Consider the following 12208-nt stretch of genomic DNA (forward strand, 5'->3'; position numbering starts at 1 on the left):
AAATCTTTAAAAAAAAAAAAAGGGGCGCCTGGGTGACTCCGTCGGTTAAGTATCTGCCTTCGGCTCAGGTCATGATCCCGGGGTCCTGGGATCGAGTCCCGCATCGGGTTCCTTGCTCAGCGGGGAGCCTACTTCTCCCTCTGTCTGCCACTCCCCCACTTGTGCTCTCGTGTGTGTGCTCTCTCTGACAAATAAATTTTAAAATCTTAGAGAGATTTTATTTATTCGTTTATTTTAGCAGGGGACAGAGGGAGAGAATCTCAAGCAGACTCCCTGCTGAGTGCGGAGCCTGATGTAGCTCAATCTCAGGACCCTGAGATCACGACCTGAGCCGAAACCAAGAGTCAGATGCTTAACCTACTGAGCCACCCAGGTGCCCCAAGTTTCAACACTTCGACAAGCCTCCTCAAGCAATACTTCTGTGCTGTGCTATGTCATTGTTGAATTGTGTTGGAAATTTGAAAGAATTTAGAGTTGCTAAATGCTGCTTATAGCCTTTCTAAGTTTGACTTTGTTCTGGGTATAATGTAGCTGTGATCCCCTGATTTCAGGGATGCAGTTGGTAGACTCGGTTGGTACTTGCTCTTGTTTGAAAGATCAGGGTAAATTAATGTTTTGCCCATTATACATAGTTTCTAGGCCATCAGTTACCCTTGTTCTTCAAGTTTGAAAACAGTGGTGACTTGTGGTAGCTTACCTTTCTTCTTATGATGTGAGATGATGAAATGTCTGTGTGATGAGATGAAGTGAGGTGAATGACGTAGACATTGTGAAGTAGCATTAGGCTAGTACTGATCTTCTGAACATACATCTGAAGGAGGATCATCTGCTTCCATACCGCAGTGGGCTACAGGTAACTGGAACCACAGAAAGTGAAACCAAGGATATGGGAAGACTACTGTACTATTTTTCTAGTCTAAAACTACAGCATCTTCAGTGATTTGGTGTTCTTTCTCATTTTTTATGTCTTAGGGTAATAGACCCCATGGCTCAAGATTCACTCATGAACTTTTACCAAAAGAAGGGTATAGGCCTACAACCCCTAATCATGCACACACAATACTCTCTTCTCCTCTCCTTGCCAACGTTGGGTCCTGCATGTAGATTATTACTTATCAGGTTAAAAAACACATGCAGGAAATGCTGGGGTCCTCTTGTATTTCTTACTGTCTGGTGTTAGCAGCTAAAAGGTATCGTTGAACACCTGCTTGGTTAGACATTTTGTATCCCTTCAGTTTCTAAATCTTGCTGCTGCTTCCTTGAAAGTTTACCTTTTTGTCTTTCTGTTTCTATGTAGTAACCATTTGGCTCTAATTATCCCTGGGTTTAGTCATTGTAGTGTATTTTATGTAATTTGCCATCCATTAGAACTATTAGGTTGGAAGTATGGTTAGTGACCTAAATGTTTATGGAGTTCTGAATTGTTACTAACAAATAGTTACCATAATAATGCTAACAACAATGATGATACTAGTAACACTTAATGAGTGCTTGCCATGTGCCAGACACTGTTCTAGGCACTTTACTTGTATTAACTTTAATCCTCACAATAACCTCATAAAGTGTGTGCTATTGTCCTTATTTTATATATGAGGAACAGAGAGGTTAAGGAATATACCCCAAACTTTACAGCTAGTAAGTGACACAATTGTGATTTGAACACAGACCTGAGGTCTGACTCTAGAACATTCAATCTCTTATACTGTGCTGTCTCTCAAAGGGAGAAGAGAATAGGTGTTTCTGTTTCAGTTCATTTTTATCAGTGTACAGAGCTTCTACAAGGGACCTGATGTTTCTAAATTCCTGAGTTAGTCATTCAAGAGCTACAAAGGTTGATAGTTGTCCTTAAAATAATATGTACACATTATGTACTCAAATGTTATACTACAGACTGATTGTAAACCTGAGGAAGACAGTGCAAGAAGGAGCCTATTTGAAAGAAATTACATCTTCAGATTTTCACCAGCTACACCAAAGCTGAAAGCTAATTGACTTCTGCTGCTATGGTAGGCCTCCTGGAAAAGAAGTGGTTTTGTTCGTTTGTTTGTTGTTTTTTAAGATTTTCATCGACCGGTGGGGTATGGAGCTGATTGAGCAAGTGAAAGCAGTGTGTGGTCTGTACCAGTACAAAGACAGACTTGCCATCTTCCCCATGCATCATATGTTATTTTACAGGAATAAGTATAGACTTTGTCCAAAGTAACTATTAGTATATACCTCAAAAAAGTTTATGAAAATGCTTGATGCAGGGTGCCTGGGTGGCTCAGTCTGTTAATCATCCAACTCTTGATTTCCACTCAGGTCATGATCTCAGGGTTGTGGGATTGAGCCCCACATCGGGCTCTGCTCAGCATGGAGTCTGCTTGAGATTCTCTCTCTCCCTCTCCCCCTCCCCCTGCTTGCATGTGCTCTCAACCAATCAATCAGTAAGAATCTTAAAAAAAACCCTATAATTAAAAAAAAAAAGATGCTTGATGCCTGCTTGGCTCTGAGTAGACCATAAATTTCTTGAGAATCTGGAGAGATGTGTGTGTATATATGCATTTGATTTCATCTTTCTGAATACTATTTTTTTAAACTAACTTTTAATTTCAGAACAGTTTTAGATTTGCAGAAAAAATTAAGATAGTACAGCTCCCATATTCCCCACAGCCAGTTTCCCCTACTGTTAACATTTTACATTAATATATTTGTCACAGTGAATGAGCCAGTATTGTTACATTATTATTGACTAAAGTCCATATTTATTCAGATTTCCTTAGTTTTCATTTAATGTCCTTTTTTCTGTTCCAGGATCCCATCCAAGATATATTACATTTAGTCATGTCTCTTTAGACTCCTCTAGATTATGACAGTTTCTCAGATTTTCTTGTTTTTGACAACCTTGTGAGTTTAGAGGAATATTGGTCAAGTATTTTGTAGGATACCTCTTTATTGGGATTTGTCTGATGTTTTCTTAATGATAAAATTGGGATTATGGGTTTTGGGGAGGAAGCCCACAGAGGTAAAGTGCCATTTTCATTACATCATATTAAGGGAGCATGCTATCAACATGATTTATCATTGTTGCTATTGACCTTGATCATCTGGCTGAGGCAGTGTTGGTTAGGTTTTTCCACTGGAAAGTTACTTTTGTCCCCCTTCCCATACTGTACTCTTTGGAAGGAAATCACTATGTGCAGCCCACAGTTCAGGAGTGAGGAGGTTTGCTTAGTCCCAGTCTTCTTGAGGGTGCTGTTTTCTACATAAATTATTTGAGTTTTCTGCATGGGAGACTTGTTTCTTCTCCTTTGTTTAATCCTTTGTATCAGTATGGATTTGTGGATATTTATTTTATACTTACACTTTGGATTACAATCAAATACTATTTTCTTGCTCAAATTGTTTCAGCTTTGGCTATTGGGAGCTCCTTATTTGGCTTCTATGTCCCTTTGACATACCCTCATTCTTGTTTTTTGTTTTGTTTCTGAACACATCCTTAATTTCTGGCACTACAAAATGTTGCAGACTCATCTTGTATAACTTTCTGCCTCAATCCTAGGACCAACCATTTCTCCAAGAATCCCTGGTTCCTTTTATTGGAGAATGGTATTAAAAACTGAGATCTGGGTAGATAATATTATTTTTAAGACCTGTCTTCCTGGCCTTTTCTTTCTTTCTTTTTTTTTTTTTTTTTAACACACTTGCGATTTCAGCAAGTGGCCAAAAGTAGTCCCAGCCTTCTTGGAACTTTAGTAAGTCTGGGAATTCTGTGAGGTGTAAGAAGAGAGGTGGGATTAGGAGAGAGATGGTAGTGCTAAAGGGCAGAGAATCAGGGCACTGGAGCCTTTGTCTAGATCCTTCAGGGCCCACCTCTGCATTAGGTCAGGCACATCATTATAGAGGAGCACTAAAAACACTCATTCGAGCTTTGTGTCTTTAGCAAGGCCACAGTTGAATTTGGAGAGTCTAATATTGGTCACAGTCCTTGTAAAAGGACCTTCCTGATATATTGTTCTTCGTGTCTAGTTCCAGGAAAATTATCTCTGAAGGTAAATTTGTGAGTTTTCATCAGAAAACAAATGATGTATAACCAACTTGGTTCTCTTTGTAGTCTTTAAATGTTGGCTTCCAGAAAACTTAGAGTCAAATATACTGTGTGCATATCATTTGCTCAATTCAGGTTCTTGATAGTACCTATTTGTTTCTTCCTCCAGGTGACCTCTATATTCTTTTAATCCTAATTGCTTTATTTACCTGGTTTGGGCCTAAGCTGCTGCTTTCTTTTTTTTTTTTTTAAGATTTTATTTATTTATTTGAGAGAGAGTGAAAGAGAGCATGAGCAGGGGAGGGGGTAGAGGGAGAGAGGGAGATGCAGACTCCCCACTGAGCAGGGAGCCCAATGTAGGACTCAGTCCCAGGACCCTGGGATCATGACCTGAGCCAAAGGCAGAGCTTAACCGCTTAACTGACTGAGCCACTCAGGAGGCCTTGGCCTAAGCTTCTTAAAGATCCTTTTCAAGTAGGCAGGGTATTATCTTGACTGTTTCATAGAAGAAATGGGAGCAGGCTTCCATAGAAGAAATAGGAGCAGGACCTACTCAAGAACCTGTTTTCTGGCTGCTGCCTAGAATGGTCAAGAGAATCCAATTCTAAATGAGTTTATTTTCCCAGTGACATGTATTTTCACTTATTTGACAGTTTCAGTGTGAGTATTCACATATTCTTGACATCAGCTACTCTGCTTATACAATTAACACTTTTTCCTTACTAAGTTGTGAACTTGGTTTGCTTTTCAGAAGGTGTTATCTAGAACAAATCTGTATTACTTCCTATTCCTTGATGTCATATGAGCAAATTTTAATGGTTTCATATTACCTTTGTTTAATTAAGAACTTTATAATAAATATTACAAGTGTTTATTGTTTAAAGAGAAGTAAATACTCTTTTAAGGACTTGCTGTTACAGGAGGTAAAAGTGGCAGTTATTTATCATAATACCAAAGTACTTTAGTAGAATTTAAGAAGAAAAAATAGAATCTCAATTCTTGAGAAACCAGATGATCTTTTAAGGTGATCTGTAATTAGAACATTTTTATTAGAGGAAATTTAAAACCATCATTTCAACCTTTTAGATTTTGCCAGCTCTGGCTAGTCATGAGCTTGGCTCAGTTTTCTACTTCTTAATTTTAGCTACCTGCTGATTTATGTAATTATGTTGGGGTTAGTGCATGTGATTTTTTTTTTTTTTTTTTTTTTAGATCAATGGCTTGGGTTACACACACAAAGATCAATGACTTACCTCCTAAATAGCTGCAAAGTTATGAACTACATGGGAAACCTACTGATTCTTAGAAAAATTCTAGGATCTCAGAATGCCCAGCAGTTCTTAGGAGCCTAAAATGAAAGTTAAGTTGTCATGTTGCCTGCCTGGATTTCCAGATATCTGGATAAACAACCCTCATATAGTTGTGTCAACTGAAGGTCATGGGGAATATAGAAATGTGAAGGCCCTTAGGGAATTGTGGTCATTATCACACACTTTTGGGGAGTAAATTTCATGCTAATAAAAGGTGTTGGCAGTGATGGGTCCTTTGCCTTCAGCCTCTTGTAAAGCATTTGAGTCTTTGACCTAGGATGAATCTTTAATACATTTTCTTTCAGATGTCATGGAAAGATGTCATCTTTCAGATGTCACTTCACCAAAGCAAGTGATTCTACCATAATTGTAGTTACTCAGTACAATGTAGCAAGGGATAATTTAAGCAATTTTTACCCCTTCTGAGTACCAGAGACTTTCCGAAAAACATGGCAGACTTCTTAATTCATTTTGCGAAGTGCTCATTGGAGGATTTTGCTAATGCCTTAATAAGAGTTTTCTATTTTTAAAGATTTTTTAAATTTAAATTTTTTTTTTTAAGATTTTATTTTTTGACAGAGAGAGACAAAGTGAGAGAAGGAACACAAGCAGGGGGAGTGGAAGAGGGAGAAACAGGCTTCCTGCTGAGCAGGGAGCCCAATGCGGGGCTCGATCCCAGGACCCTGGGATCATGACCTGAGCCGAAGGCAGACACTTAACGACAGGGCCACCCAGGCGCCCCAAGATTTTTTATTTTTTGAGTGATGTCTACACCCAACGTGAGGCTCAAACCCATAACCCTGAGATCAAGAGTTGCACGCTCCACTGACTGAGTCAGCCAGGTGCCCCTTAATAAGACTTTTCTGACTTAAATCTAGGCTTTTGTTGTCATCTAGAAAGGCTCCTGTCCTTAAATTAGTAAATTTTGAAAAATTTTTGTCTAGGGGCTCCTGGGTGGCTCAGTCTGCCTTCAGCTCAGGTCATGATCCTGGGGTCCTGGGATCGAGCCCTGCATCAGGCTCCCTGCCCGGCGGGGAACTTGCTTCTCCCTCTTCCTCTGCCTGCTGCTCCCCCTGCTTGTGCTTGCTTGCTCTCTCTCTGTCTCTGTCAAATAAATACATAAAATATTTAAAAATTTTTTATCTATCCCTCTATCTATCTATTTGAGAGAGTGCAGGCACATGCAGGAGCATGGGGAGGGGCAGAGTGAGAGGGGGAGGGAGAGAATCCCAGGTAGACTCCCTGCTGAGTGTGGAGTCCATCGCAGGGCTTGATCCCACAGCCCTGAGACCATGACCTAAGCTGAAACCGAGAGTCATATGCTCAACCGACTGAGCCACCCAGGCGCCCCGGGTGGTTTTTCCCAGGTCCTTGCCTGACTGTGGAGATGATGACATCTTTGATGACTGTTCAGTGCTGTATTCTTGATGCCATTCCTTGCTGTCCTCTACTGGTTTCATTTACAGTAAACATTTCTAACGACTTGTAATCCTCTCCTTCTGCTTTACAGATTAAATTAGGGGTGCCTGGCTGGCTCAGACGATAGAGCATATGTGACTCTTGATCTTGGGGTTGTAAGTTTGAGCCCCACATTGGGTGTAGTGAATGCTTAAAATCTTTTTAGGGGCAGGGAAAAAAATAAAAATAAAAAATAAAATCTTTTTTTTTTTTTAAAGAATTAAACTAGTGTGGTGAGCAAATCTGGAAGCTTATTTTTATCCAAATATGCCTTGGAGAAGTTCTACATTTTCTGCAACTTTATTCATAGGAGCTAAACCTAAGTTAGAGTTTTTAGGTCAGCTTGGAATGTGAAAATATGTTATTCCTGCAGTCTACCTTTTTGAACTTCCTCCTTGCTCTTAAGAATTGTCGTTGTGCTTTTGGGGGCTAGGAGTGGGGATGTGTGAGTATCTGATTGGTGAACAGATTCTGAATAAAGGAAGAGTGACACCATACTGGTGACTACATGTTACTTTGAAATTTTATTAGTTCCTGGACTTTTTGCCCTATAATATGTGTGTGTTCAAGGTTCTAAAGAAGTCTGTTCTTAAGCCTTTTCTTTTAATTGATTCAGAAAAAGTTTCACATGAACAAGAGGCCTTTAGGAATCTTCAGGGCTAAATATTCCTTCCCCCTTGCAGATTATTTAGTTATTGCTGACTTCAGGGCCTCTCCCTTGTGAGTGCCTGCTAACCCCTCCACGGTGGAGAATGGCAGACTGAACAATGCAGTGTCCCACTTGAGAGGACTCTTCAGGTGCTCTTACTTGCACTGACCCAAAGAATCCATCACATTCTGTTAGTCTTTCTTGGCTTCTGTGCAACCCATTCTTTCAGACATTCCTTTTGTGGGGAGGCAACATGGATTTTAGACTGCTTCAAATCCACACAATTTATTAACTCTGTGATGGTGGGCAAAATTACTAAGTTTTCTCATCAATAAAATGGGGATAATAAGACAGGCCTCTCTGGAATTGTTGTGAAGATTAAATAAATATTATGTATAAAGTTACTAGCATAATTCCTTAATCCCTTTATCCTTCCAAACCACTCAGTTGCAGAACCTCAAGCCTAAATCACTTAATACTTTTTTCTTTGTTCCCGCATCCTGGCTGCTAAGTGTTGCCACTCGAAATCCATAGTCTATAATCTCAGCTGAGACCTCAGTGCTACCAAGCAATACTTTTATGTGATTTTTTTTTTTTAAGATTTTATTTATTTATTTGAGAGAGAGTGTGTACAAGCAGGGTGGGGAGGAGTTGAGGGAGACGAAGAAGCAGGGTCCCCACTGAGCAAGGAGCCTGACGCGGGGTTCGATCCCAGGACCCTGGGATCATGACCTGATATGACCTGAGCCGAAGGCAGATGGGTAACTGACTGAGCCACCCAGGCACCCCCTTTTATGTGATTTTGGTCAGCTTTCTTCTTATGCAGAGGTCAGAAGTTGGTGGCCCCAAAGAACTCGGTTCTATAGGCCTCTTTTGTTTGGCCTTGAGATAGTTTTTCATATGTTGGGTTTGGCTGTGAGGATTTAAAACTTAGGAGGTTTCAAATAAGAGTTAAAATGTCTAGCTTCTTTTGAAAAATCGGATGCTCTGAAAACCCAGCATGACATGGCACTCATTGGTTTCTCTCTTGAGACAGGCACGTCTTTTCACTTTGCCAAATTGTCCACAACCTTGTGGACCTACACTGGCCCATTAGATTCAGTTACATTGCTCACTTGATCCTTGTGGGCATTGGCTTTTGGTTTTGTCCTATGGGCTCCCCCTCCTTAAAATCCCTCAAATGTGTCCCCTTCTCCTCATACTCAAAGCCCTCATTATTACTAACCTGGAGTACTGGAATAGTGTCCTAATCCATCTTCTTATCGCTAGTATTGTCCCTCTCAAGGGACTTGTCTTCACAGTATTATCAGATTCATCTTTCTAAATTGCAGACTGAATCACATCACTCTCTTGTTTTAAATCTTCATTGCCTTTCCACTTTGTACCAAATGAAGTTTAAACTCCCTAGCATGGTTTGCATTTCTACATGATCTGGCCAGTACCTCTCTAGCCACTTAACCTCTCTGTGTTTCAGTTTCCTGCTATGGAACATAAGAGAAATAATAGTTCTTACCTATAGCATTATAATAAAGACTAAATTTTAAAATGCATATAAAGCACTTGGCATAATACTCAACCTTTAGTAAGTGCTCAATAAATATTAATAGTATTATGGTACTACTATATTTTTGTTTTGTTTTTTTCTGGACCCCAGGTGTTCATATTTGCCTTTTCTTCTACCCTGAATGTTTTTACACCCCTGTTTTTCCCTTAATTGCAGCTCATCCTTTAGGACTTAGCTCACGTGTCACCTCCACGGTACACTCCCCGAACCTCCATATCCCATGGCACCTGTGCTTTCCTCTAGTAGTGCACTTTTCACATTACAGTGAGGTCTCATTTCTTATTCGTCTTATTTAGACTTTTAAGCTCTTCGAAGACAGGAACTATCTTACATATCCCTGTATCCCCAATGACTAGCACAGATCTAAGCATTGACAAATTAATGAAGGATCAACATCATTCATGGCAGAAGATACTTGATTAATATTACTGCTGTTACTTTTAGGGAATTTAGAAGATGTGCCATAAAACGTTTTTTAATTACCCCTTATTTCAAATTAGTCTAGCAGTGAAAACTATTCTTTAGTTATTACATTTTTCCTCAAAATGAAATACCTTTATTTCTGACCATAAGTGATACATGCCTTTGTAGAAAATCAAAAGAAAAATAAAAGTATAAAGAAGTTTTACTAAGAAAAAAACTAGTGTTATTAAAGTGCTTTAAATGCATAGACTTTTGTGTGCTGCTCAGTTTCCATATTTAAAATCGCACCTATAAATGAATCTTGTTTGACAGAGAGCATTAGAACATCTAGTTTAATATAAGGAAGCTACTAGTTTTGTGTTCCACATTGCAAGTAGCTTCCTGTCTTAAATAATGAAATGTGCCTTCTGCTAGGACAACCATGAACCCTAGAAAAGAAGTTGCAATCCAGTGTGTCATATTACTGTCATTCCCTTATTTTAAATATGACCATTCACTTACCAATGTATGCCACTTCATCTGTGCTTACAGGCCATTCTCTACAAATGGAGCAGTTTCAGTTTGGAGAACTAAAGCTAACAACCTAGAAGAAAGAAATTATCACTGGTGGAAGCCAAGGATGTCTTTTTTAGGACAAATTTCTTGTTCATTCCCCATGCCTCTCTGCCACCCCATTTGACCATTGACATAATTGATGTGAAATTTGCAGGAATAGATCTTCCAGATTTTCTTCTCCACGCATGTCCTCTTTCCTTCTCTTTTTGCACCAGGTGTCCCATTTCCATTCTCTGCCCCTACCTCCACCCCATCAAGATTTGTTTTACAGAAGAGATGCGTTCTTATGTGTCTTTCTCCTTTTTGTAGTACATTCTTCTGGTAATTGTCCACTTCATTTTTGTGACCTGTCCCTTTCTAGGTAATGATACTGGTGTACATTTTATATAGCAAACTTTTGCTAATAAGCCCAATTTATATCAACTGTATTGCCTTTTGGTATGGTAAGACATTCCATAGCAGCGACGTATTTTATTTATTTATTTTTAAAGATTTTATTTATTTATTTGACAGAGACACACACAGCAAGAGAGGGAACACAAGCAGGGGGAGTGGGGGAGGGAGTAGCAGGCTTCTGCTGAGCAGGGAGCCCGATGCGGGGCTCGATCCCAGGACCCTGGGACCATAACCTGAGCTGAAGGAAGACACTTAATGACTGAGCCACCCAGGCGCCCCAGCAGCAACATATTTTAGCCTTTAGTGTGGATACTGTTTGAATGAATGAAATTTGCTGTATTTGAGTTTCATCTTCTAATCCAATTCCTGTCTTTAAGAATGAACTGAACATAGTCATCATAATGAGAAATATCAACTGTCTTCTATAGACAGTGTTTCTTTCCATTCTCCAGTTTCTATAAGTTCTCTTCCCCAGTGTTATTTGCTTCCTGTTCTTACTTACTTTTTATTTTAGATCACAGATTCTGCTGGTCATATTCTGTACTCCAAGGAGGATGCAACCAAGGGGAAATTTGCCTTTACCACTGAAGATTATGACATGTTTGAAGTGTGTTTTGAGAGCAAGGGTAAGTAATCAAGAGTGTTTCCCCTGAATTAAGTGTCTCCTCTCAAGTTAGAGCATGAACTTTCTCTCTTGGGCTATTAGGAAGAGGAAATGGTAACTACATTGTTTATATGTCTTTCATACATATAAGTGAAAGTTGGCTAATCAGCTGAGTTCTTCATGTACAGGAGTAGGCATTTCTTAAATGCTGTGACCTATTTGGCTTGAATGATAGAGTTGAATTTCATATAGATGCTGGAAAATAGTGCATTTATATATATGCTAGTGACACATTTTCTCAGGAATTAGAAATAAGGTCTGTCTGACAAACAATATATGGCAAAGTTAGAAATATTTTTGGTCTCCAGAGCACTTTTCCTAGTTCTGTCTTGCTGTGGATTCTTCTGTGCATCTCAAGGTCAAGACCCCATAGTACCCTTTAGTCTGATTACTTGATGGCTTCTGTGCTCAGTAATGGGGGAAAAGGCAGATTCCTTTTTACTCCCTATTCATTAGTTTAAAGGACACTAGACTCTAAAAGCTTAATGCATTTATACTTGTTACATTAGTTGGGACTCTTTTGGGCTGCAGGACGTAAAAACTCAAACTGCCTTAAAGAAAAAGAAGGGATAGGTCATTTGACTCTCTGAACTGGGAAGTTTGCAACATGGTGCTGACCTCAGGCATATCTGCATCTTGGGGTTTTTATATATCTCTCAGTGTTTCCATTCCTTGCCTCCATTTAATTTTAGTCTCAGGCTTCCTCTGTGTAGAAGCAAAAGGACTCCTGGCAGTTTTGCATTTGTAGAATGTTCAAAATATAGGATCGTAGAAGAAGAGCAAGCACCTTTGCCAACAATATCAGTAGATGCCCAGGAATGGTGGACGACCCAGCTGCTTTTGATAGGTAATCAAGAATTGACTCCCTTGATCTAAAGTTGGTCAATTCAGCCTAAAAGCTAAGGGAGTTTGCCAGAAGTAAATGGACTAATAGATTAAAAATAAAAAATTAAAGGATTTTGGGCGCCTGGGTGGCTCAGTTGGTTAAGCGACTGCCTTCAGCTCAGGTCATGATCCTGGAGTCCCGGGATCGAGTCCCGCATCGGGCTCCCTGCTCGGCAGGGAGTCTGCTTCTCCCTCTCCCACTCCCCGTTTGTGTTCCCTCTCTCGCTGTGTCTTTCTCTGTCAAATAAATAAATAAAATCTTTAAAAAAAAAAAAAA

General features: G+C 39.6%; 1 protein-coding gene across 1 annotated transcript in view; it reads left to right on the top strand.

Annotated features, from left to right (window-relative positions):
- Nucleotides 1-12208, top strand: part of TMED10 (transmembrane p24 trafficking protein 10) — a 37434-nt gene that overhangs the window by 8600 nt on the left and 16626 nt on the right. The window contains exon 2 of the mRNA XM_081830215.1: nucleotides 10897-11008. Within this exon, the coding sequence (XP_081686341.1) occupies nucleotides 10897-11008 (112 nt within the window). The remainder of the gene's footprint in view (nucleotides 1-10896; nucleotides 11009-12208) is intronic.

The sequence above is a fragment of the Leptonychotes weddellii genome, chromosome 9, assembly GCF_054177405.1.
Source record: "Leptonychotes weddellii isolate Sample4059 chromosome 9, ASM5417740v2, whole genome shotgun sequence".
NCBI classification, from domain to species: domain Eukaryota; kingdom Metazoa; phylum Chordata; class Mammalia; order Carnivora; family Phocidae; genus Leptonychotes; species Leptonychotes weddellii.